The 27956-nt window shown below is 48.5% G+C and overlaps 1 protein-coding gene across 1 annotated transcript in view; it reads left to right on the forward strand.

Moving 5' to 3' along the window:
* Positions 1–27956, forward strand: part of ADAMTS2 (ADAM metallopeptidase with thrombospondin type 1 motif 2) — a 238445-nt gene that overhangs the window by 63934 nt on the left and 146555 nt on the right. Inside the window, exon 4 of the mRNA XM_024765086.1 lies at positions 15449–15608. Within this exon, the coding sequence (XP_024620854.1) occupies positions 15449–15608 (160 nt within the window). The remainder of the gene's footprint in view (positions 1–15448; positions 15609–27956) is intronic.

The raw sequence follows: 27956 nt of genomic DNA on the forward strand, positions 1-27956 counted from the left end.
TTTTTTTTTTTTTTTTTTTTTTTTTTGGCAAGTCATAGAGGTTTTTGGAAGTAATCTGACCATTTACATTTATTATTATAACAGATATATTTGTTGTTACTTCTGTCAACTTACTTATTTTTTTTGTTTTTATGCTTTTTTTTGCTGTTTTTCTATTTGCTGTATGATCTGTTCTCCATCTTCAGTTATTCAGAAGGAATATATTAATTTTTCTAATTGTGGCTTTTTTTAGTATTCTTAAACTTATGGCTATCAACTTTAGCAGCTTGTCAGTAACTATTGATCCTTCTATGGAAATTTAAGAAATTAATGCAGTTAACTACTTCTTCTACCTCCTCTACCCTTTTCTTTCATTTTTGCTGACTTGTTTGACAATTTTTGCCCCATGTTATTAAAGTCAAATTATGAATTATTTTTACATTGCATAGATTTCCTTTCCAGAATATATGGTAAATGACTTCTGGTTTGTAACCATAATTATCACAGCAGAATGGATGAAGAGGTCAATTCTGGTATTTTAACCTGTGATTTCCCTATTTGTGGGGACTAGATTTTAGATTTTTAGTTCAAGTCTGGGCTGCATTAAGTGGCAGGTGAGGAATGATGGAGAGAGATGTAAAGTGGAGCTGAGGTGGATGCTATTGAGAGGATTCTCTCTAGCAGTAGAGGTGAGTACAGTGCCTCTATACACTGCAGCTTCCTAAGGCTCTGATTTGCTCAAGGTCACATATCTGGTTAGTCTGCAGAATTAAGGTTCCCATCCCAATCTCCTGGTTTCTAATGCAGTGTTCTCTCTAGGCAAGCATTCCTCGAGGGTTAGCATAAGAGGTGAATTAATGTGACACCAAACATGAGATTAAAAAACATTGTATTCTGTCACAATCCCAGTTGGCTTCTTGTTAGGAATTGACAAGCTAAAATTCATATGAAGATACAAGAAACCCAAAATAGTCAAAATAATGTTGAGAACGAAGAATGAGGTTAGAGAACTCACTTTCTGATTTCAAAACTTACTACAAAGTTACAGTAGTCAAGACTGTGTGGTACTGGCAGAATGATAAACACATAGATCAATGAAATAGAACTGAGAATCCAGAAATAACTTCACATTGATTTTTGACAAGAGTGCCAAGACATCAGTGGAGGAAAGAATTGTCTTTTCAACACATGGTGCCGGGACAACTGGATATCCACAAGCAAAAGAATGAAGTTGGATCCCTACCCCATACCATAGAAAGATTAACTCAAAATGGATCATAGATCTAAATATAAGATCTAAAACTATAAAACTCTTAATAATAAAGGAGTAAATCTTTATTATTTTGGTTTAGGCAAAGCCTTAGATATGACAGCAAGAGCACACAAATGATAAAGAAAAAATAAGTAAGGTGGACTTTATGAATGTCCTTTATAACTTCAAAGAACACCCCCAAGAAAGTCAAAAGATAACCTACAGAATGATAGAAAATATTTGCACATTATATATCTAATAGGGAATTGTATCTAGAATATATAAAGAACTCTCACAATTTGAAAAGGAAATTGATCCAATTAAAAGATGAGCAGTGAGTCTAAATAGTCATTTTTCCAAAGAAGAGAAACACATGGCCAATAAGCACATGAAAAGATGCCCAGCATCCTTAGTTATCAGGAAAATTTTAATCAAAACCGCAATGGGATATCACTCCATACACATGGGGATGGCTAGGAGAAAAAAGGTAGATAATAACAACTGTTGGTGAGGACGTGGAGAAATTGGAACCCTCATACACTGCTGGTGGGAATGTAAAATGGTGCAGCTCATTTGGGAAACAGTCTGGCACAGAGTTACCATATAACCCAACAATTCCATTCCTAGATCTGTGCTCAAGAAAAATGAAAACATATGTCCACACAAAAACTTGTGCTTACATGTTCAAAGCAGCATTATTCATACAAGCCAAAAAGTGGAAACAACCCAAATGTCCGTCAACCAGTGAATGGGTAAATAAAATGTGGTATATCTGTAAAATGGAGTATTATTGGACAATAAAAATGAATTTAAGTACTGACATTATTTGGAATCTTGAAAACATTTTACTAGGTGAATGAAACCAGTCACAAAAGGTCACATACTATATGATTTGATTTATATGAAGTGTCCAGAATAAGCAAATCCATAGAGAAAGAAAGTAGATTAGCGGTTGCAGGGGCGAGTGCGTGGCAGCAGGGTCGGTGGGGGTATTGGGAGAAAATGGGGAGGGACCGTAGATGTGTACGGGGTTTCTTTTTGGGGTGTTTTGAAAATATTCTAAAATCGATTGTGGTGATAGTTGAATTGTACAGTGTAAGTGAATGAATTGTATATGTGAATTATAGCCCAGTAAAGCTGTTGTATATTTTAAAGAGCATGAGTTTCTTAGTGAGAAAATTATTCCCTTTTTAACTCTATTTTAAGCTTTCTGATTGAGTCAAGGATAGTCTCAGTTTGATACTAACAGATCTTTAATGCCTCTGTAATTGTTTATAAGGGGAGAGATCAGGATTCAGGCTCAGAGTCTTAGCAGTTAGGAATATCGAGCTAGAATTTAACAAAGTTGAGTAAGGCAAAAACTGCAATGGTGGTGAAGAGAATGCTGGGGTTTGGTGCCCTCCCTGCTGGATCTGCTGGGGGCCAGTGTTGGGAGGGCAAGTCTATGTTCCCGAGACTGTTCCTGCCCCGCTGGGAAATCTGAGCAGTAGTTTAACTTCTTTGAACCTTAGAGTCCTCTGGAAATGAAATGTTTTGCCTTAAAGAATTTTAGGGGGGTTTGAATTCACACTGTATTTGAAGGCTCCTGTAGAACACCTGACTTACAGCGGGGACTGAAGCCCAGAGGTCACACAGGTGGCATTACGCCCCTAATTCGCGGGTCATCTGGCTCCACTCCTCACTTTGCAGTTAAGGGGGCTGCAGAGGGAACAGGGCTGGCCCAAGACCAGGATTTGGAGCCAGGTCTCCTGGCTCTGCATCCAGTGATTGCTCCCTGTGGCCATCTCTCCCTCCACCTTGCCCTTCAAAGTGGGGTCTGGCCTTCCTTAGTACCCGGCTGAGCACAGGGCTTAATGGTTTTGAGCCTCAGAAACTGACTCTGGCCATCTTAGGGCCAAAGAGGGACTTTCTGGAGCAAAGGATCCAGAGGTCCTGAAACCAGTTCCAAGAAGGGGCATGACCTGTCAAGTGAACTTGTCGGGGCTCTGTGGCGCTCAGGGATGACTCTGTTTGTGGTCACTCAGCTCAGTAGAACCCTGCAAGGTCCAGTTCCAGCCATAGCTTCCCCTCTGAACTGGGAGGACAGGCTGTGGCCTACACACCAGGAGGAGGAATGGCTTTCCAAGAGGAAGGAGGGGTGTGGATGGCACATGGCAAGGCCCTGTGGATCCACCAAATGAGGCAGAGAGCAGGGGAGGCAAGGTGATGTTCTGGAAGGGTTAGAACAGTAGCTGACAGAGACACAGGGGAGAAGCCAAATGACTCCATGGAATTGCTGTCACTTGCTAGTGGCCAGTTCCCCCCAAGAGATGGCTGGTGCTACTTTTGGAAAAGTGGAAAAATCAATATGCAGAACATCTGCTGTGATGCTGAACTGTGAAGGAGCCCTCAGTAGCTAGGATGGAGGGGCGTAATTCCAATGGGATTTGGTTCTAATTCCTATGAGGGGTCAGCGGTTGGGGTCCAGTCCCCTCCCCATCAAGCTTCCAGGGTTGCCCTTGTCTTCCCCAGGGAGCTGGGAGGGGAAAGAGTGCCCAAGCAGGCTGGGTGAGATGCCCTGGAAGTGGCAGACCCCGTTTTGGCAGTGTCACCACTACACCATCATCAGACCAGGTCTCGCCATGTGGCCTCTCTCCCTGCAGGGGAGGCTGGTGCCCAACTGAATCTCATGGGTTCATTACCAAAAGGAAGAATGGAAGAAAGGATACAGTTCTCTCAGAGCTAAAATATCTCCAGGAGTAGGAATCTTACCAGATGCCAGCATTTTGGGGGAATTCCTGTGGCAAGAGTGTGTGTGTGTGTGTGTGTGTGTGTGTGTGTGTGTGTGTGTGTGTATGTGTGCACATCCATGTGTATCAGAGCAAGGTTGAGTTTGGGGCGAATGTGAGCTGATGCAGATGCATGCTGTCTTGTCCTCTATCAAAATCTAGATCCTTCTGTTTTTGGAGCAACTTCTTTTTTTCTCTCTATTCTTGATTGTCACTTCTGCAACCTTGACAGACACCTGACAGTCTTGGTGCCGGAGGTTGCAAGAATGACAAGGCTGAGTGACAGACCTGGTCCCCATCACACACACGCAGGTGCCTGCCACATGCTGCAGCCTGTGGCTTCCACTGAAGGAGCCAGTGGGGACGGCAAACTGGGCACCTCACACATAGGAACAGGATGCACACTTGCTTGCCTGTGAGTCCCCAACACTGAGAGTGTCAGTATCTCTAGTGCTTTAAAATTCAAAGTAACAGAGGATATCTGTCAAGCCTCTTGATTCTGATAAATGTTTAACTTTTAGTTTCCATTTCTAGTGACTACTTCATCAAAAACCAAACAGCAGGGAATTCCCTGGTGGTCCAGTGGTGAGGACTTGGTGCTTTCACTGCCAGGGCCCAGGTTCAACCCCTGGTCGGGGAACTAAGATGCCACAATCTGTGTGGTGCAGCTTAAAAAAAAAAAGTAAAAAACCAAACAGCAAAGGAACAGGGCATAGAGGAAGGAGGAGGTAGGGCAGGCATCTTATAATTCACCAAGATCTGAGAACTAGTGATTTGATTTGATGACCAAAGAACTGCCAGGTTCCAGGCCTCTGTGGAGGCACCTGAGGTTCGAGTATAGAGTCCTCCCATGAGCCTCCCTCCTGGCCAGGTTAGGCTGACAGTCACAGAGTTCAAGAGCAGAGTGGATTTCAGGTGAGAGCCAGGTTCTGGGTGTCAGCCCCTCCGTGGAACACCAGTCTGGACAGACACGGGCAGGCTCCTGATTGAATGCCCTTCATCTCAGTGTGCTTCAGAGACTTCTTTAATATTTACCAAGTGGGGAGAAGAAACTGATTCTTATTAATAAAAATTACATGTAAAACCAGATATACTTACCACTGGCAGCAGGAAAATCAAAGTCCTGGAAAAAACTCAGCAAAACATAGCCCACGTTCTGTACCTTGTCCTCTTGTCAATTTTCTTTTGCAGTTTTTCAGACAGATTATTCCTGGCATGCATACTAAAATGCTTGAAAATCAGGCAATAAAAGGAACCCTGCTTTCTTTGTGGAGAGCCCCTCACCAGGCAGTACTCTGGCCAATGGCCTTGAGGGGTGATCAGCTGCTGGGCTCACATGGTCATCCATTGCTCCTGGGACGGTCAGTTCTGGTCTTGAGGTGGCCTCAGGGTGACCGAATGCTGGTCTGGGGTGGTCATCCACTGGTCTCGAGTGGTCACCTTCTGCTCTTGGGGCAGGTGCCATCCATGTTCATCAATGTGACCCCCAGTTATGTTCCATAGTACCTGTCAGAGACGGGCTGATGCTGGTGAGGGATATAACTTCTCCATGAGAGAACCGTCAATTTGAAGTCTCTGGTTGCATGAGGAAACCTGAGTAAACTGGTGCCATACTTCCGATTTATCTCAGGGCACTTCATTGCCCTTCAGATGGGCCCTTGGGAGGTTCCCTGCCAGGCATCTTGACCAACTTGGGCCCTGGCTTCCTGACAACAGCAAGGTAGAGGTCAGCATCAAAGAGATCCAGTGCCCTTTCATCAGCCCAGCAGCCTTTCATCATAAGGCCAGTCAAGGAGAAGAACCCGATTCCTGTGTACAGGGAGACTCCAAATTGTCCTGGGGTCTCTCAGGCCAGAGAGGACTGCTCCTCACCAGATTGGCTTCTGGGTCATTGTCACGCTGGGTCCCTCCAGAACAACCCCAGGATGCTGGGCCTGTGGCATAGATGGCTTTAAGCCTGGGGTACAAGTGTCCCTCCAGAAGAGGGGGCTGCCCTGCTGGACCCTGATGCCCCAGTGCCCTGCCTTAATTGTCAGGATAGGCCTGGTCTCCACCCAGGAGATAGTCATTCCATTTGGGGTCTGGGGTTGGATTCCTAGACCCCGTGTGTCCCTGGCAGGCCTTCCTGCCCCTCAGTCTCAGTTTTCTCCTTTGGAAAGCAAGCAGGTGGATGACATCACTTGGATTGCAGAGTGCTTCTTACGTGTGCCCTGGTTCTGAGTGCCTCCCAGGCTGCATATGCTCCTGCAGCAACCTCATGAGGGGAGGGAGAACCGCCCCCCTTTACAGGCGAGTAATTGGAGGCCCAGGAACTTTGGCACCTGGGCCGAGGCAACCTGGGCAGACAGAAATGGTGCTGGGAACTCAGAACACCAGACTCCCAAACCGTTCACCTGCTGCCACCCTGCCACATGTCCTTGAATGGGTTCCATTAATTAGAGGAGTTTGAGACACCAGTCTTCCCCCAAACCACAAACATGGGAAATGTCAATGGCTGCGTAGAGAAATGTTTGCTATTGTAAACACTTTTTTTTTTTTAACATCTTTATTGGGGTATAATTGCTTTACAATGGCGTGTTAGTTTCTGCTTTATAACAAAGTGAATCAGTTATACATATACATATGTTCCCATATCTCTTGCATCTCCCTCCCTCCCATCCTCCCTATCCCACCCCTTCAGGTGGTCACAAAGCACCGAGCTGATATCCCTGTGCTATGCGGCTGCTTCCCACTAGCTATCTACCTTATGTTTGTTAGTGTATATATGTCCATGCCTAACCATGTGCCAGTAGAAGGGGATGGCCCACAGTATACTTACCCTGCCATCTGTCTCTCTCTCAGAGAACACGTCCTGCAGTTTTGGGGTCATTTATTTACTCATCTTGCAAACATTAGCTCACCCTCTCCAGGCCTGGAAGGGCCCTGGGACCCAGGGATGAGTCAGAGTGTGGGGGCTTGCAGGGTTCCCATGGGTCCTTCCTCTCCTGTATCTTCCCACAGGCTGGTGACCTTGGTGTCCCAATCTTGGCCCTCATCGCTCTGGCTCCTGCCCTTCCTCTTTGTCCTGGACCCCTTCCCCAGAAGTCCAAGATGCCTTAAACCTGTGTCCCCAGGGGTCTGCAGCTCTTGCGCCTCATTCTGTGCTGTTCAGTGAATGGCCACCCACTTCATCCCACTACCCACTGGGACCATGTATTAATTTCCTGCAGCTGTTGGAAATTACTGAAAACAATAGAAACTTTCTCTCCCACAGGTCTGGAGGCCAAAGTAGTTACTGGCAGGGCTGTATTCCCTCTGGATGCTCAAGGGGAGAACCCTAAAGGGGACCTCTGGCCACTGCCAGCTAAGCGGATGGACAACAGGAAATGCCGGCCTTTCTGATGTTTTGAGAGAATCTAGAAATCTGCTCATTTACGTGGAACCCTCTGATTCTTAAGTCGGAGCAACTAATTCAAGCTTTTAAAACCCCCTGAGTGAAATCACTAAGTTGTTGTGTTAGGGGACCCCAGCCTCCATCCCCCAACAAAGATGAATAATTAAACAGCTATCCATGAACAAAAACAACTCTAGGAGAGCTCAGGAGTCCACTTAAGAAACTTCAGTAACACAGTGGAACAAAAAACTTGAGAATAACTGCACAAGAAGAGAGGGAAGACAGCTTCATTCTGCCTGCATCATCCTGTCATCCCCAGCAAGAAAGAGTTTCCCTCACTGGGAAAGGGAGAGTGGGGTGAGCGACCAGTTTTCCTAGCCTCTTTGGGCACCGCACAAAGGACCCACTTTGGTTTCACCCCACCCAGAGACCAGCAAAGGTGAGATGAATAGAAACAGCTAGGAACAAGGAAGAAGGACAGGGGCTCCCACCAGCCATGTAGTGGGAGTGATCATGGTTCTTTGTGGCCTGCTCTGCAGAGGACCCCAGCAGCTTTCACTACTGAAGAAACCAATGGCCAGCACAGCTGTTGCAAACCTCCTGCAGATTTTAGAGCTGAGGTTTTGCTCTACAGGTTTTTGCATTCACAGACACCAGGCACCTGAGCCCTCTTGCTTCCTCCATCCCCACCCTGCCCTCAACAAGGATCTGCACGGGCAACTGGCCCAGGCCTCTGCAGCTGCATAAGTGCAAAACGCCAGCCTAGACCACTATGGTTGACCCCTACCACTGTGCATACACTCAGGACTAGCCTCCAGCTGTGCACATGTATGCCATCAACCTGATTCCCATCACCAGCCTCCACTGCCATGTGTGCCCCCATGGTGAGACGCTGCAGCCCTAAAAGTGCACATCAACAGCCAGGGCTCAGGTAGCTGCTAGTGTGCCCACAGTTGACACTTGTCCTTCCTGCTGGCCCTGACCCTTGTCATGCGTGTGTCTGTAACTGAACACTGCTACTACCCAGGCACCTGCAGCTGGCCCCTGAAGCTGTGTATGTGCATACCACTGGTTCTGGCCACCACCACTCTATAACCTGGTCCCTAGCTGCTGGACCTGGAGGCCCCACTGAAGACCTCAAGAGCCCTTGCAGCCATTGTGGACTCCCTGCAGCAGCTGTCGCCAAGGACCACACAACTGTTGATGTCATGGATCTAGCAGCCTGAACCAATGAGACATCACCTCTCCTCTGGACCCAAAGCCACCATACTCCCCACACTTGGTGCTCTGCATCACTAGATCCAGGGTGCCCCCCACCCCACTGCAGGTGAAGGTCTTTCTTACTGAAGTCAGGCCATAAAATCTGGAAATGTGCAGAAAGCTATGCAAGGCACAAAGATTTTGAAGAATTGGGGAAACATCACATCGTCAAAGGAACACAGTAAATTTCCAGTAACTGACCCACAAGAAATGAGATACATGAATTGCCTGACAAAAAAATCAAAATTATTGTTCTAAAGATGCTCAGAAAGCTACAGGATAACACAGATAAACAATTTAATGAAATCAGGAAAACAATACAAGAACAAAATGAAAATTTCAACAAAGAAATATAAAACATAAAAAGAACCAAACAAAATTTTGGAGCTGAAGAATACAATGGCTGAAGAATTCAATAGAGAGCATTAACACCAGCTGGACCAAGCAGAAGAGAAAATCAGTGAACTAGAAGACAGATCATTTGAAATTATCTAATCAGTGGAGCAAGAAGAAAAAAGAATAAAAAGGAATGAGGAAACCTATGGGGCTCATTAAGAGAAACAATCTATGCATTATTGAAGCCCAAGAAGGAAAATAGGGGGAGAAAGTGACAGAGGGTTTATTTAAAGAAACAGCTGAGAACTTCCCAAACCTTGGAGAGAGATTTAGACATCTAAGTTCATGAAGCTACTAGGTCACCCCAAAATGATCTTCTCCAAGACACATTATAATAAACTATCTAAAAGCAAAGACAAAGAGATCATTTTAAAAGTAGCAAGAGAAAAAATTTCTGTCACACAAGAGAATCCCAATAAGGCCATGAGTGGATTTCTCAGCAGAAACCTTGCAGGCCAGGAGAGAGTAGAATGATATATTCAAAGTGCTGAAAGGAAAAAACTACCAACAAAGAATGCTTTACTTGGCAAAGTGTCTTTCAGAAATGAAGGCAAGATAAAGACTTTCCCAAACAAACAAAAAGAGAGCTCATTACTACTAGATCTACCTTACGAGATATGCTGAAAGGAGTTCTTTAAGCTGAAGCAAAATGACACTAATTAGTAATATGAAAACACGTGAATATATATAACACACTGGTAAAGGTAGGTATATAGTCAACTTCAGAATACTCTAATTCTGTAATATGGTGGTGTGTTAACTACTTAACTCTAGTATACAGGTTAAAGAACCAAAGTATTACAAATAGCTATAGCTACGATGATTTGTTAATGGATACACAATATAAAAAGATGTAAATTGTAATGCAAAAACATAAAATATGGAGGTGAGGAATAAAAGTTCAGGTGTTTTGCATGCAATTGAAATTAAATTGTTATTAACTTAAAATAAACTGTTATATCTCTAAGATGTTTCAAGTAAGCCTCAGAGTAACCAAAAAACAAAAACCTTTATACACACAAGATAAAAATACACACAAGATACAGAGAAGGGAATCAAAGTACACCACTACAGAAAGTCATCAATTCACAAAGGAAGACAGCAAGAGAGGAAGAAAGGAATTACAAAAAAGTCCGAAAATAATTAGCAAGATGGCTTTGGTAAGTCCTTACTTATCAATAATTACTTTAAATGTAAGTGGGTTAAATTCTCCAATCAAAAGATATAGAGTGGCTAAATAGATTAAAACAAACAAACAAAACAAAAAAACCCAAGACCCAACTATGTGCTGCCAACAAGAGATTCACTTCAGCTTTAAGGGCACACATAAGCTCAAAGTGAAAGGATGGAAAAAGATATTCCATGCAAAGGGAAACCAAAAGAGAGCAGGGGTAAGCTATACTTACATAAGACAAAACAGACTAAGTCAAAAAGCTGTAACGAGAAACAAAGTAGGTCATTATATAATGATAAAGTGGTAATTCATCATGAGAATATAACAATTGTAAATATACATGCACCCAACATCAAAACACCTAAATATATTAATCAAATAGTAATAGATCTGAAAGGAGAAATAGACAACAATACAATAACAGTAGGAGACTTCAGTGCCCCACTTTCAGCAATGGATAGATCATCCAGACAGAAAATCAATAAGAAAACATCGGACTTGAGCTATACTGTAGGCCAAATGGGCCTAACAGATACTTAACAGAACATTCCACCCAACAGTCTCAGGATACACATTTTCCTCAAGCCTGCATGCAACAATTTCCAGGATAGGTCATATATTATTAGGTGAAAAAATGAGTCTTAGCAAATTTAAAAGACTGAAATCATACCAAGTAACTTTTCTGACTACAATGGTATGAAACTAGAAATCAGTAACAGGAGGAAAACTGGAAAATTAATACACTCCTGAACAACCACTGGGTCAAAGAAGAAATCAAAAGGGAATAAAGAAAATATCTTGAAACAAACAAAAATGGAAACACAGCATACCAAAACTTATGTGACACAGCAAAAGCAGTTCTGAGAGGAAAGTTTATAGCAATAAATGCCTACAATAAAAAAGAAAGCTCTCAAATAAACAACCTAACTTTATATCTCAAGGAACTAGGAAAAGATGAACAAACTAAGCCCAAAGTTAGCAGAAGGAAGGAGGTAACAAAGATCAAAGTAGCAATAAGTGAAATAGAAAAACAGTGAAAAATATAAACAAAACTAAGATTTGGTTTTTTTGAAAAAAAAAATTGACAAACGTTTAACTAGACTTACCAAGAAAAAGAGAAGACTCATAATAAATGAAAGAGGAGACATTACAACTGATATTACGGAAATATAAAGGATCATGAGACTACTATGAATACGTATACACCAACAAGTTGACCAACCTAGAAGAAATGGAGAAATTACTAGAATCATACAACCTACCAAGACTGAATCATGAAGAAATAGATAATCTGAACAGACCAATAATGAATAAGGAGATTGAATCAGTAATCAAAAATCTCCAAACAAAGAAAAGCCCAAGACTACATGATGTCATGGGTAAATTCTACCAAACATTTACTGAAGAATTAATGTCAGCCCTTCTCAAACTCTTCCAAAAATTTAAAGAGGAGGGAACACTCCTAAACTCATTTTTATGAGGCCAGCATTATCCTAATACCAAAGCCAGATAAGGACACTATAAGAAAAGAAAACTACAGGTGAATATCCCTGATGAATATAGATGAAAAAATTCTTGACAAAATATTAGCAAACCGAATTCAACAGTACATTTAAAAGATTATACACCATGATCAAGTGGGATTCATCCCTGGGATGCAAGTTTGGTTCAACATATGCAAATAAATAGATGTGATATACCACCTTAATAGAATGAAAAATAAAATTTATATGAACATTTCAATAGGTGCAGAAAAAGCAATTGATGAAATTCAACATCTTTCATGATAAAAACTCTAAACAAATTAAGTATAGAAGGAACATACCTCAACATAATAAAGACCATATGTGACAGCCCATAGCTAATATCATACTCAGTGGTGAATAGTTGAAAGCTTTCTCTCTAAGATCATGAATAAGACAAGGGTGCCCATTCTCACCACTCCTATTCAAAATAGTACTGGAACTTGCTTTCTTGCCAGAGCAAGGAAAAGAAATAAAAGGCATCCAAATAGGAAAAGAAGTAGTAAAATTATCCCTGTTTCCCTATGACATGATTTGTATGTAGAAAATTCTAAAGACTCCATCAAAAAAACTGTTAGAACTAATTAACAAATTCAGTAAAATTTTAGGATACAGAATCAACATACAAAAATCAGTTGCATTTCTATACACTAATAGTGAAGTATCTGAAAAAGAAATAAAGGAAACATTTCCATTTACAATAGCACCTAATATAGTAAAATACTTAGGGATAAATTTACCCAAAGAAGTGAAAGATCTGTGCACCGAAAACTATAAGATACTGATTAAAGATATTGAAGAAGACACAAATAAAGATATACTGTGTTCATGGATCAGAAGAGTTAATATTGTTAAAATATCCATAGTGCCCCAAACCATTTATATATTCAATGCAGTCCCTATCAAAATTACAAATTCCAATAGAAAAAAAAAATCCTAAAATTTTTATGGAACCACAAAAGACCTCAAATAGCCAAAGCAATCTTGAGACAGAACAAAGTTGGAGGTATCACACTTCCTGATTTCAAACTATATTACAAAGCTATAGTAATCAAAACAGTATGGTCCTGACATAAAAACAGACACATAGACCAAGGGAACAGAATCAAGACCCCAGAAATAATCCTATGCATATACAGTCAACTTATATTTGACAAGGGAGCCAAGAATAATTAGTGTGAAAAGATGGTCTTTTCAATAAATGGTGCTGGGAAAACTGAATATTCACATGCAAAAGAATGAAATTGGATCCCTGTCCTACATCACTCACAAAAATTAAGTGGATTAATTTGGAAATGGATTAAAGACTTAAACCTAAGACCTGAGACCATAAAACTCTTAGAAGAATACATAGGGGAAAAGCTCCTTGGCATTGGTCTTGCCAATGATTTTTTGGCTATTACACCAAAGCATAAGCAATAAAAGCAAAAATCAACAAGTGGGACTACATCACACTATAAAACTTCTGCATAGCAAAGGAACTATCAACAAGATGAAAAGGCAACCTAGAGAATGAGAGAAAGTATTTGCAAACCTCTTATTGGATAAGGGATTAATATCCAAAATATAGAAGGAACTCATACAACTCAAAGGCCATATATATATCAATTTAAAGTGGGCAAAGGACTTCCAAAGAAGACATACAAATGGGCAATAAGTATGTAAAAAGGTGCTCAATATTACTAATCATCAGGGAAACACAAGTTAAAACCACAATGAGATATCATGCCACATCTGTTAGAATAGTTATCAAAAAGACAAGAGATAACAAGTGTTGGTGAGGATGTGGAGAAAGGAAACCCTTGTGCACTGTTGATGGGAATGAAAATTGGTTTAGTCACTATGGACACCAATATGGAAGTTCCTCAAAAAATTAAAAATAGAACTACCATCCCACTTCTGGCAATGTGCCCAAAGAAAATGAAAACAGGATACTGAAGAGATATCTGTGCTCCCATGTTTATTACAGCATTATTCACAATGGACATGGAAACAATCCAAATGTCTATCTGTGGATGACAAATTGGTAAAGAAATGTGGTACATATGTACAATGGAATATTATTCAGCCTTTATAAAGAAGGAGATCCTGCCATTTGCGACAAAATGGCTGAAACTGGAGGATATTATGCTAAGTGAAATAAACTAGACACAGAAAGACAAATACTGCAAGATCTCACTTACGTGTAGAATCTAGAATGGTCAAACTCATAGAAGTAGAGTGTCAGATGGTGATTGCCAGGGGCTGGAGGGAGGAGGAAATGGGAGGTGATTGTCAAAGAGCACAGAATTTCAGTTATGCAAGATAAGTCAGTTCTGATCTTTTATATAGCACAGTGCCTATAACAACATTCTATCCAAAAATATCATATACTTAAATTTTGCTAAGATGGTTGATATTACATGTAGTGTTCTTACCACAAAAAAATGATAACAATAAAAAGGGTGGGAGGATACTGTGAGAGGTGATGGATATATTTATGGCCTTCATGGTGGTGATGGTTTCATGAATGTATACTCATTCCCAAACTCACTGAGTTGTATATATTAACTATGTACATCTTTTTACATGTCAGTCATGCCTCAAAAAAGTGGTTTTAAAAAACCCATAAACCCCGAGTGGGTCATAAGTGTGTGATCTAAAGGAAATACATCTGCAGGTTGACACAGTGGGGACTCCTAGTGTAAGATTATTGGTTTATGGATAATGGACCAAAAAGTCAAAAGTGTGGGAGCTGGATGGGGCAGTGATGGCAGGATGGCCTCAAGGGGAGGGCAGGGCCATGTACGTGCAGTAGGGGCATGGCATTTGGGGGTCTGAGCCAAGCACTGAAGGGAGAATTAGAGTTTACCGGATGGCCAAGGCTGGGGGCAGGAGCAGGGCCTTCCAAGCTGAGGGCTTTGTGGGTTCAGGAGCCTGAAGGCCAGGCACTGTGCACTGTATTGGACGGACAGGACTGTTTCAACGACTGGTGCTAGGTGTGAGCTGGGGGCAAAGAGGACGGTGGCAGGCTGAGAGCCTTGGATACCAGAGTACAGAGTAGCCTGAATCCTGATGGGGACAAGGGTTCATCGAGGGCTTTGCGGCATGGAAGAGCCATAGCCAGTTTTGGGGGAGGCTTCAGTTGCTGTAGAGTCTGGGCTGGTGACTGTTGTGGATACAAGGATAGACAGTGGGGACTGTGGCCAGCTGCAGTGGTGCGTGCTCCATCCGTGATATCCACTGCTGTGTGCCATGCACTGTGGTCAGAGCCTGCATTTTCCAAGGAAAGATGGAATCCCATTTTTGAAACATGAAATCTCATCATTTTGAGTGTTGGGTTCAGAAATTTGAAAACACTCTTTGGGTCCAACTGAACATATATGTGGCAGATTCAGTCCTGACAGTTTTGGCCTTTGTCTTGGACTTTGGGCTCCTGGGGGTGAAGGTGGGGGGTAACCCAGGCAAGAACCCCTTCCTCAGACAGGGTTCATCACCCCCAAATGGCTCTGGCCTTGGTGGCTGGAAGTGGAGCTTCTGGAATGATGGGGCCTCTAGGCCCACCTGTTTGTGCCCTTCCCAGCCTGGGCTTCAAGCCTTGCACCTAGCTGGGGTGCTGGGCAGTGTTCACTGGACCCTGCTCAGCCAGGTTGGAGATTCTGCTCTCTGCGACCCTCCTCACTGCTTCTTTTCCTTGGTCTACTGTGTGCTGGGAATTTGAACTGTCTCATCTTTGCCCTGCAGGCTGGCCTGATCCGTATGGAGGAGGAGGAGTTCTTTATCGAGCCCCTGGAGAAGGGTCTGGCGGCAAATGAGGCTGAGCAGGGCCGTGTGCATGTGGTGTATCGCCGGCCGCCCACCTCCAGACCCCCTCCTCTGGGGGGGCCACAGGCCCTGGACACAGGTAAGGCTGCTGCAGGTGGGAGGGTTGCATGGTGGACCCTGAATGTCCCCCCTGGGGAACCCAGGCGCCCTTTCTGTAGCTCTGGTCCCAGGCCAAGGCTGAGACCCGCCCTTGCTGACCACATAGCACAGTGGGCATGCTGGGATGCTGGGTCAGGGACCTCTGCTTTGGGTGTATGTGGGCCATAAGATCGTAGGTCTGAGGCCTCCACAGCAGGCAGTAAAGGCTGCCTGAGGGTCTTACCTTTGGCTGTTTGAGGGCTGGCAAGTGTCAGGGAAGAGGCAAGACCCAGACCAGGCCTGTACCCTGGCCTGAGTCTCGCGCCCGTGACTCTGAGCCTATGCCTCTGAAGAAGACGTCTGCTGCCCCCTCGCCCCCATCCCTAGCCTCTTTCCCCTGCCTCTGTGCTGTGCTTTCCCTGCAGTGGTGATCACACCTCCCTGGCTGCTCACAGAGAAAGGCCCTGAGTGCTTCTTTGGCCCCGATTGGACCCTGCTCGCTCTGGGAGACAGCTCAGATGCCAGGAGGGGAGGGAAGTGCTCCAGAAAGACCCCAGAGGTGCTCCCAGCAGCCTCAGCAACCTATGCACAGACTCATGTGGTTTTATCTTTTTCAGCTTAGAATCGAAGTGCGCTCTGGGCCCAGGAGCGTGGAAGGAGCTACTGGGCAGGCGGTGCAGCCTCTCAGAGCCCTCCAGGAGGACGCACCTACCCTCAGCCCAAACCTCCCCAGCATTCTCAGGATCTCAGGTCCCAGGCTTCAGTGAGGCCAGGTTGGGGTCTGGCTGTGGTCCTGGCAGTGCCCAGGCTCTGTGCTTGGCTCTTGCAGGGTGGGCTTAGCCCTCAGTTTTGGGTTCTAGATTCCTGGCTGCACTCGCCCATCGCCAGGGCAGGTGGCAGCAGGCAGGGCATTGAGGCCTGGGTCTTGAGTCAGGCTCATCTGCATGTTTACAGTGAGCCCCGGAGGCCCTACTGGGCCAGCCCAGCTATGCTGTGATTAGCCGAGACACCCCCATTGCCCCAAGTAGCCTTGGCTCATTTAATGAGAGTTCCCAGCTGGCAGATCAATTGGGTGCGGCCTGGCAAGGCACCATTCTAATTTCAAGGAATGGTATCAGATACTTTTGCAAAGGAATTGTCCCATCAGGAATCCCAGTGCTCTCTAGAGCCGATCAATACTTCCAGCTGCCCCTTCTTCCCAGATGATGAATCGTAGGTCTCCTTTCAACAGTGGAGGGGGCACCCCAGGCACTGCCCATCTGGCCTTCCCCAGCTTCAGCCCCTCCTACCTCTTTCCCACCTTTGGGCTTCTTTCTCTGCATGGGGAGGAATGGATAATAAGCCCACTGGGTGAGGGCAGGAGTGGAAATGGAGCAAGGGAAGTGCCCCAGACCAGGGATCAGGGCCCTGGTGTTGCTCCTCGCTGGCTGTCTGCCCTTGGGCAAGTTTGGGCCTCTGGCCTCTGCCTTCTCATCTGTCCTGTGGTGTCTCACAGAGCTGAGGACCTGGTCACTTTGGGCTTGATCTGTACCGGAAGATTCAGGGGGTTCCCTGGGGGCCCACTTAGGCTGGGTGTGGTGGAGCCTGCACAGTGAGGCTGCCAGGTGCCCTGGGCCAGGGTGCCAATCCCAAATTCAATGTGGTACCTATCTCCTGAACATGGCAGCCCTCCTTCATGGCCTGACGGGCCTTGCCTTATTTCCTGGGCTTCTGTTGGTCTTTTGGCATCTTCTCTTGAATCCTTCCCCCAACCTTCTCATCTGGCTGTCTCTCGTGAGAGCTTGGAACTCAGAACACAGGAAAGGAATTTCAAACTCAGAATAAGCCCAGAAACCATTGACCTTAGAAGAGGGAAGGCCAATTGCATGGGTCTGGGGCTGAGGCTGCACTGAAATGGGGTGGGATGAGCTCTAGACCTCAGCCTGGGGCTGTGGGTGTGTAGGCTGAAGGCTGTGGGCCGAGGGCAGTAGGTCTCGGCCACAGGCCCAGAGTCTGGCGCCAGACCCCCTTTCCTTGACATCCCTGCCCAGTGTCAGCGTGACCCTATGTGGGTGACTTTTCCACAGAAAGCACATTTCTCCCTGCATGTGCTTGATTGTTTCCACTGGGCACAGGGCTGAGGCCCATTCACTGACTGGAGGCGGTCCAGACATATTTTATGCTGGAGCTGGTCTGAGGGCCCGCGGTGACCCCCGACAGTCTTGCTCTCCGTCAGCCCAGGCCTTGTCAGGGCCCACGGTGGCAGCTGGGAGATATGTAAAAGGAGTGTCCTTGGCTGAGCATGTTTGCTCCGTGCTCTTTCCTGCAAGAGGACATGGCCTAGTGGGCACAGAACACCAGGACCTCCATGCAAAGGCTCTCAGGATGTGTGTGTGAGTGTGTGTGTATAAGGCTAGGAGACTCTTTCTTCTGGTGAATTCTGATGGGAACCCTGATATGTCAATGTGGCTCTGGCCAAAGAAGGCAGGAGGTACTGACTGGAAGTTTCCTCCTGCCCCCGCAGGGCAACTTCTGGAAGCAGGTTTGAAATACCCTAGCCATTTATCAATGGACAATGGATATAATGGGTCCTCGGAGGAAGCGGAAGGGGAAACACCTGTCCTGGGCCTCCTGGTCTGGGAGATTAGCATCTGGCTGGGTGTGGGTGTGCGAGTTGGGGTGGGGGTGCCTGCGGAGGGTGGTGAGGGTATGGGTGAGGGGGCCTGTGGGATGGGGTGTTTGTGGGAGCGTGTGTTGTACACAGCTCTTCCAGAGCATTGAGACACGCTGCCATTGCCCTGTTTTCCCTGAGCAGCCAACAGGCTTCCTGGGGTGGTCTCAGGGGCTCCCGGACCCTCAGAGCATCATTGTCACTAACGGTCTCCATCATCTTAGTTCAGCTACTGGGTTGCAGACTGCCCAGGGAAAGGATGGAAAATGATGCTTTTAGCGTGTCTTCCAGGACTCAGGCCACGGTTAGAGGTTGTACTGGGTAGCTTAGCCCACAGCAATCTCACCCTCAGGCCCTAGAGGAGGGTACCAGGGTGGGCAAGGGACTGAAGGAGACCAGGATGACTTTTTTTCCCTCACTGGACTCAAAGGTGTTGCAGAAGTGTCTCTGCTTGGCTCTGCTGGGCCTGGGAGCCTGGCTGGGCCAGAAAGGCAGGGCTCCAAGGCCAGGGTGCCAGTGTGGCCTTCTGGGGAGAGGAGGTTCAGGCATCTCCAGGCCTCTGCTGGACTGGACCTTTCCCCAGCACCCTGAGTCCCTTTCTCAGCCTTCCCCAGAGCCAGCCCTGTGCCCAGGGCCATATGTTGGGAGGTGTGCTGTGTAACATTGGCCTCTCTGGCGTTTGTACTTGTGTGCATGCATGTGTGTTTGCATTTGTATACAAGCATGGAGAGAGCCTCACTCCCAGTTCTAGGCCACTGCCTGAGCACCACCCTGGCTGCCATCTGTTAACACTGTCTGGGGTTGTTGAGGGGGAGCCAGGGCCAGTGGGTACAGGATAAGGAGCCCAGCCCTGCTCACAGCTTGCACTGGGTGATCCTGGCATGTCACGCCCCTCTGAGTCTCAGGCTGCTATGACACATTACCACCAACTGGGCGGCTTAAAACAATAGCACTTCATTCTCTCATAGTTTGGGAGGGCAGAAGTCTGAAGTCAGTCAGTGTCACTGGGCTGAAATCAAGGTGTCAGCCGGGCTGGTTCCCTCTGGAGGCTCTAAGGTGATTCTGTTCGTTGCCTCTCCCAGCTTCTGGTGGCTGCTGGCATTCCTTGGCTTGTGGCTGCACCAGTCCAATCTCTGCCTTCGTGGTCACATCACCTCCTCCTCTTCTGTGTGATGTCAATCTCCCTCTGCCTCCCTCTTATAAAGGATGCGGGTAATGGCATTGGGATTCACCCTGATAATCAGAATGATCTCCACCTCTCAAGATCCATAATCTAATCACATCTACAAAGTCCTTTTTTGCCATGTAGGATAACATTCACAGGTCCTAGTGATTAGAATCTGGTATGCTTGGGGGCCACCATTCAGCTTATACAGGAAGCAAATCAGCCTCCCTTTCAAGGCTGGCTATGCAATGAATGGGGTACACACCCATGGAGGAGAAACACTGCAGGTACCCTTCACTCCTTCTCAGGGGACAGTGCTCAGGCACAGCCCAGGCAGACTCCTTGCCCCTCTTCTGCCTCTGCTGGACCCTAGTGCCATCTCAGCCAGACTGTGAGGCCTGGTGTGCTATGGTTGGTCTGACCCTAAGACCTAGTGCATGGAGATGTGGCCTTGCTGGTCACACCAAGGAGGGCTGAACTTGGGACTCTGGGAAAGTCCCCACTGTGTGGGAAAGACCCCTGGGTCACATACTGGGCATGTGGTCTCTCTGTCAGGCACATTTGCAAGAAGTTCTGCCATCCCAAGACAAGGGCTGCAAACTCAAGAGACCTGCAGTGCCCGGCAGGCAATGCCAATGAGGACAATGGCAGAGGGTAAGAAAAAGAATTACACCCACCCTTGGCCTGGCGTTAATTTTCCTGCTTTTGATATAAACATGGACGCAGAGAGAATGTCTCTGTTAAAATGTAAACGGCAGCGTGAGTGCAGTGGCACATGGCATTTGGCCCTGGCCTCACCGTGGGCACAGCACAGATGACAGACTTCGTCCACAGGGGCAGCCCCTCCTGAGCTCCCCTGACCAAGACCTGGTGGGACTCTGGGCCTGGGGCAGCCAATCCTCTTACTGTCAAGAGAATCCAGACATCAGAACTTTTATTTGAACCCTCCTGATTTTAAATCGTTGCTTCAAATTTCTGAAAAGCACCACATGGGCCAAATAAAACATGACCCCCATTGGCAACGTGTGCTTTATGAGAGGCAGAGGTAGACGTGTCCTTTACCCTCCTCCACAGGCCTACTGAAGTCCCTGGGCATAGCCTTGGGACCAAGGAAGGGCTGTGAGCTCCTGCTAGGCAGGTGGTACCCCATCCTGCGAGCTGCTGCTGGGCTGCAGTGTCTCCCACCCTGCCTTGCACTTGGCCCTGGGCTGAAGGAAGAGAAGCCAGACAGCTCAGTGTCTGTGACCTTGGCTGCCTCCTTCTCGGAAACAGCCAGTGCCAAGCCTTCGCCCGCTGCTGTCAGGCTGCAGCGTCCTCCCTGGCGGGCAGAGGAGACATGCTGCCCTCGGGAGCGCTCTGCCCTGCTGATGCCAAGGAAAGCCTGTGAGGAGGGAAGGGCAGGGTGCCAGTGCTGCGTGGCTTCTCCACGTGGCCAAGCGTGGCCAGCCCACACAGTCTCCACCCGGCGGCCTGCAGCCCTTCCTCGCCTCCTGACCTGCTGCGTGTCTCTGCCCCGTCCCATTGCCTTGAGCCACATAGTTTTCTGGGCTGCTGAGGAACCAGGAGTGAAGCTCATGTAGGCCCTCAGGGCAGGAGCCAGGGGACTGGAGCTGATGCTGGGAGCTCGAAGAGGCTGTGTGGTGTCCTGCAGGCAGCCCCAGCAGGGAAGGGGCCTGACAGATAGTGCTGTATTTCAGCCAGCCTGCTGTGGTCCAGGCTGGAGGCAGGGAGGCCAGAGCGATGGTGCAGGGAGAGTGCAGCCCTGTCAGGACAGGCCATGGGTGGGAAGTGGGCAAGGCTCCACTTGGTGGTAGTAGGTTGCCAGACATACCTTGGTGATGCAGTGGGTATGAGTCATAAGGGAGAGGGCCCAGTCAAGGGTGAGGCCTGGTGGGGGGTGGTAATGGGGTAGGCGATGTGGAGGGGTCACTAACTTGCTGGAAGCCAGATTGGGGAGGCTTTCTGTGCTATAGCGGTTTATGTCATAGTGTCCTGTTGCCACTGTAACAAGTTACCATAAACTCAGTGGCTTAAAAAAACACAGATTTATTCTCTTATAGTTCTGGAGGTTAGAAGTCCAAAATGGATCTTAAGGGGCTAAAATCAAGGTGTCAGCAGGGCTGGTTCCCTCCGGAGGCTCGAGAGGGGAATCTGTTCCTTGCCTCTCCCAGCTTCTGGTGGCTGCCGGCATTTCTTGGCTTGTGGCTGCATCACTCTAACCTCTGCTCTGTGGTCACAGTGTCTTCTCATCTATAGTAAGTTTCTCTCCGTTTCCCTTTTTTTTATTTTTAAAATTTTTATTTTTATTTTTTTACATCTTTATTGGAGTATAATTGCTTTACAATGGTGTGTTAGTTTCTGCTTTATAACAAAGTGAATCAGTTATACATATACATATATTCCCATATCTCTTCCATCTTGTGTCTCCCTCCTTCCCACCCTCCCTATCCCACCCCTCCAGGCGGTCACAAAGCACCGAGCTGATCTCCTTAGGATGGACAGCTCTCCCTCTTCGTGCTGGGTACGTCCGCTGCCTGCTGTGCTCCTGTTGGCACCTGCCCTCCGTGACACCCCGCTTTCCCCTGTCCACTCCACTTCTCTCTCCCAGGGGTGTTCTGCGCCTGCCTCGCTGCCTCCAAGCCCGTCTTCATCAGCGTCGGTAGCGTGTAGACTCGCAGAGGGTGGCCAGCGTCTGACCCTCCAGCTGGACCTTGGCTGCTTCCCTTTCATACCCGCCACCTACCCGTGAGCCCCAGTGACCGGCAGATGTTCACCATCAGCAGCAGCGCCTCAGTCTTCTAACTTTGATAGTTCTCGAGCTTTGGTGGTGGATTTCTGTGCGGATTGTTCTTTTAATTAACTTCCCTTGGAGAAGTGGTTTAAGTGTCAGCCGAGGGCAGGAGTGAAACCCTAGACGAAGTGCTGCTGATTTCCTTTGAGTTTGTTCCCTGTTTCCCTTTTATAAAGACACTTGTGATTACATTTGGCTCACCGGGATAATCCAGAATTTTCTTATTTCGAGATCCTTACCTGCATCACATCTCAAGATCCTTACCTGCATCACTCTCTTGAGCAGAGTCTCTGTTTTACTTATAACAGATATAACAAAAGTTTAATATCCTAACTATATAAAGAGCTCCCAGAGATCAATATAAAGAATTACAAATTATCTGAAAAAACAACTGAGCCACAGATATTAAGAGGCAAATAGGAAATACATTAACAGAGGGAAATACAGATCGTTAATAAGCATCTGCAGTCTCTTTAGCCATATAAGGCTATACTCACAGGTTCTGGGGATTAGGATGTGACATCCTGGGGGCCATGATTCAGCCTACGTGATATCAAAGTGTTGAAGGCTGAGGTCCTGGCAGAAGTGGAAGAGAGGCCCTCGGCAGGCTTTGCACCCTGATTCCCAGATCTGGCCAGAGTCCAAGTGCTGGGACCTCTTTCTGTGTCCCCAACCCAGGTACTTCCTGAGCCATTTGCAGGAGCCTGTGGCCTGGCCTGGCACTTTCAGGTGGTGACCAGGGGCTCTCCCACTGGACTTGACCCGTGCCCTGCCCAGCCGGCCATTGCCAGCTCACTGAATTGCTGCTGAAAGTCTGGGCACCTCAGTACTAGATGCCCAGGGCCTTCTCAGTTCCTCCTCCTCATTCCACCCCTGAGCTGTGCCTACAGCTTGGGGATGAGAGGAAACCCAAAGAGAAGCACCGATTGTGAAACCCAAGGCAGTTGGCCCGACCACTGCCGGGGGGCGTGTTTCAGAGCGGAGTGCATCCTTGGCAGAGGCCTCGGTGCTCCCACTGCTTGCGGCCGGCCCCCTGCACAGCTGTTGGAGATGCCAGTGTGGTGATGTGGCCACATGCCAGGGAGGTGGGCGAGGGGCCAGCGCTGGGACAGCCGAGGCTGCACATTCTCTGAGGCCTGATGCTGTCTGGGGTCAGACTTAGGAGACCACTCTAGAGCTGTTGGCTGAACTGGGGGACTTTCTGACTGGGGTCTGCGGCCTGGGGGCTCTTCCGAGGGGCTATGGAGGCAGAGGTGATGCCTGCAACCAGGCAAGGGCTTGGGCCCGCCTCATCCTGCAGTGGAGACTTGCCTGGTGTGCCCCCGTCCTCCCTGCTGCCCAGATGCAGTCTGTGACGATACCAGACCTGGCTGGCACAGACAGCCCACGAGCTCAGCTCCTCTCCTAGACAAAATTCACTGATACGCTTTCTTTCTTCCCCTTGGATTGTGTAGTGAATGTCCCCCAAAGAGCTTTCTGTCGGCACGTGGTAACCACACCGGGCTTCCAGATAACACAACGTCTCAGGAGCAAAGCTGTGCTCTGCTCTGGGTGTGTCTGGAGTTTAATTAGCAAGAGTGGTGTGCCTGGTTGTCACATCGGCTGTGGGCTCTGCGGGTCTGCTCTTTGCAGGTCCCCAGCACAGCAGACCGGGATGTTTCTGGGAGAGACATGATGTCTCCAGTGGCAACTTTACATGTCTGTGGCATTTGTGCTTCACGTGTTGGCCGGCCTGCCAGGGTGGGAGCAGCTGGGCCCGAACATCCATCGGGACCCTGACAAGGCTCCCTCCACACCCCATGGGGCAATTGTGAAAGAGATCTGGGCTTTCTGCATGCTATATCTACATGATGGGGGACAGGGGGACAGGTGTCCCACAATGGGTCCCTGGACAGAGGCCTCTCAGAGAAGCGGTGGGCCCTGATGACAGGTGAGAGGCTCTGGGTCCCAGAGTAAGAGGGATCGGGCTGCAGAGACAGCTCCAGGGACATATGGAGGGGAGAGAAGGCCCTTGCCCAGAAGCAGTGAGCCTGGGCATAGCTCAGAAGCTGGGTTTGGGCCCGAGGTCCAAACTCTGCCAGTTTGGACCAGTCGGAGACCTCTGACCAAGGCCTGTTTCCTCTAAGAATTATCTGCGGGTTGGCAAACACTTCAGCCAGCTCCAAGCCTGAAGCGTTTTCTATAAAAATTTCCAACTTTCCTTGACCTATTTCTCTTTCAGATTAATACCAAGCAGCGCTGGTGCACTTGGCCCTGAAGGAACTCTGAGCTGGGAAAAGGTCATGCAATTAGATGGAAATGTTGGTGTCTGGCTCTCTCTCCCTCCCCCGCTCAGGCTTTATTCTTCTCTCCCTCAGTCTGGCCCTCTCTTTCACCCACACATACTCATGCGCACACGTTTGGAACATGGGCTGGATTCTTGAGTTGGGATGTTTCTCCCAGAGCTCTTGACCTGGCTCCACTGGCCTGGGCTCAGTCTTGGGGTGTGGGCTTCACCTTGACCTGGAGCAAGGCCTCAGGGAGTATGACTGGAGCTCATGGGAGAGCCTGGTGGCAGAGTCCAGCTGGGGTACCTTTTGAGGGGTGTCCAGGCAAGATGAAGGTGCACACTTAGTATGAGGTCAGGGCTCAGGTGATAGCTTGTAGGATGGCACAGGATTCAGGGGAGTCCAGGGCCAGGACCTGGTGGAGGAGGTGGCCTGGGAGCTGGGCTTGCATAGGGAGGAGGGTGGGGCTGACCTGGACTGGAAGGGACCAGGTGCCTAGTGATGTTCCCAGTCGTGGGGGGAACAATAAGAATAACAGTAGTACTCCTTGATGGGGCACTCAGGCTCAAGGGCAGGCACCCTGCCCACTGCTGCAGAGAGGGGTAAAGCCATGAACAAAGCAAAAGCCAGGAAAGGGTAGACTGAGTCAGGGGGAGGTTTTCTGGGTCAGAGACAAGATGCACCTGGCTGGTGGGAGGGCCCAGCCTGCGAGACTGATCCAGACAGAGGGGACGTAAACACTTGGCACTCTCTGAGGCAGGAGTCACCCCAGTGTGGCCGAGGGGCAGAAAGAGGGCCACATGCCTGGCGCTGAGGGATTAATGGGGAGAGAAGAAGGGCTGGGCCCGGAGCGGTGGGGAGGGCTGGATTGTGTCCAGTCATGAAGGAGGTGAGTTCTTATTCTCCTCACAGTGGGAAGCCTTTGGAGGACTCTCAGTGGGGAGAGTGGCTGCAGGAAGGTCCTTGGGGGGCGGGCCCTGGGTGGTCCTGGTGGCCGATGACAGATGGCCAAGTAGATGATTTCAGGATGCTTTTGGAGGTAGGGCTCACAGGACGTGGGTGTGAGGGAAGGATCGAGGACGGCTCCTGGCTTTTGAAAGGCCTGGGCTACTGGTACTGGGAGGATGGTGGATGGTTGTGACACAGCCTGAGGTGCGGATGCTGGGGGAGGAGAGGCAGGTCAGGTGGCCCGGCCAAGTGCAGAAGCCAGAATTGGGGCCCAATCCTCAGACTTCAGAGCTGTGACCCTCCTGCTGTTCCTTGCTGCCCTGGCTCAGAGGAAGGGATTTCCCAGGAGAGGTAGTGCTGGCCATGGGCCAAGCCCATTTGGCTTCCAGACTCTTGCGGAAGGGGACAGGGATCCCAGACTTGACCCCATACAGGTGGGCAGGCTCTGGGGTGTGCTCCCAGCCGCTCTTGCCCCGGGAGTCAGAGGCCCTGCTCTGTGGGACGGGGTAGCTGGGCATAGTATAAAGTCTAGGGTCCCTTGGACGTGCATGTGTCCTGGCCTCTATGGTAGCCCAGGTCCTCCTTCCCAGCCTGCCACTTTGGCGAGGGGGCCCGGACCTGCTGGGGTGGATGGCAGCTTGTGAGAGTGGGCATGATGGGCTGTGTGCCTACTTCTCAGGCTCTCCAGGCAGAGGTCTGCTGTCCACCCAGTGGGCTGGGGGCAGTGCTGACCAGCTGCTCACACAGCCTGGATGGTAGTAATGACCCTGCCCTTTGTGCAACCTCCCTTGGAATTTGAATTTGGGGACCTCCTGGCCAGGGGGCCTCAGTTCTGCTCCTGTGAATACGTATCTGTGGCTGACCCTGCAGGGTATGGCCTGAGCCAGCCCGGACACCCTCGAGCCCTGGCTGTAAACAGGGAGTACTTGCTGTGTGACCGAAATAATTAAGGGATCCAAGCGCGACAGACTCACAGTTCTGGGGCAGAGACAGACTGGTTTCCCACTGCGGCTCCCAGAGACACCAAGTCCTTACCAGCACAGGGGCTTTGCCAGCTGATACTTTGCTGATCCAGCAGTGAAGCAGTGCTGCTTTTTGCTTTAATTTGTGCTGCTTTTATGGTCGGCAAGGACAAATGATCTCCCCGCGTTTGATTACTTTGTGTGTCTCCTATGCCTGTTTAAGTCCTTTGCCTGTTCATCTCCTGGGGTCTTTTATATCGGAATAAGCCCTTTATCTGCTTTAGATATTGACTTTCTGTCATGTTTGATACAAGCCTTTTCCCCAGGCTGTATTTCCCTTTTCCTTTTCAGTTGTTAGTTTTTGTTGCACAAAAGCCAGTGTTTCCATAGCCCAGTCTGTGGGTGAGTCTTTTCCCCCATTAGAGCCGGTCAGTCGTTTGGGGACATGTACCTTTATTGAGGGCCTGTGTGAGGACAGGCGCTCTGCATCTGTGTGTCATTTAATCTGTATGGCAGCCCTGGGAGCAGACAGAGAACTGGGCCCAGGAGCACTGCTGTGTGAACAATAATGAGAATACAAGGCAGAGGAGAACACAGCATTGGTGGAGCTCACCTCTGCAGGTGTCCCCAGAGCGCTTCAGGCACATCATCTCATGGATTCTTTGTGTGTGTGTGTGTGTGTGTGTGTGTGTGTGTGTGTTTGCAGTACACGGGCCTCTCATTGTTGTGGCCTCTCCCGTTGAGGAGCACAGGCTCCGGACGCGCAGGCTCAGGGGCCATGGCTCCCGGGCCCAGCCGCTCCGCGGCATGTGGGATCTTCCCGGACCGGGGCACGAACCCGTGTCCCCTGCATCGGCAGGCGGACTGTCAACCACTGCGCCACCGGGGAAGCCCTCTCATGGATTCTTGTAACGACTCCATGGGCTTGGTTGGTGCCATCATGGTGCTTACTTTATAGATGAGGAAACTGAGGCGCTGACTGTCACAGCTCATGAGTTGTAGAGCCACAGTTGAAGCCAGGCTGTCCACTCCTGTGTGGGCAGGGAGGAGAAGGCTGGGAGCCAGGACTGCCTGGCCCCCTGTGCAGCACCTCCTCCAGGACTGCCTGGCCCCCTGTGCAGCACCTCCTGTCCACCCCCAAAGCCTGGGCCCCACCTGAAGGCTGGTCATCTTTGGGACACCTGGGGCTTTCTGAGCCCTGAGGCTCTGCCTACTGGCTGCAGGAACTGAGGCCTAGAGAGGGTGAGTGAGGAAGTGTCTCAGGTCATTTAGCACATCAGCTGTGGGGAGAATCTTTTGCTTGCTGAAAAATTCCCAGCATTGGGTGGGTTGCCTGGCACATAGTTGCTGCTTAAATATCCATGAAAAGAAAGAAGGAACTTGGCTGCCTGGAAAGCCTGGCCACACGTTTGTCATTCCTGAGGGAGCTGTTGTCCCTGGCAGGCACTTGAGGGCTTGCCACTGAAGCCCACTTTTATTGTTCCAATAGCTCTTACACTCCTGGCTTCGGATTCTTGGGTTTGTGCAGGTGGGACGTTGCTGGGGCCTCAGGCCCCCCCTGGGATG

Source organism: Neophocaena asiaeorientalis, unplaced genomic scaffold (genome assembly GCF_003031525.2).
Source record: "Neophocaena asiaeorientalis asiaeorientalis breed wild unplaced genomic scaffold, Neophocaena_asiaeorientalis_V1.1 scaffold241, whole genome shotgun sequence".
Lineage (NCBI taxonomy): Eukaryota > Metazoa > Chordata > Mammalia > Artiodactyla > Phocoenidae > Neophocaena > Neophocaena asiaeorientalis.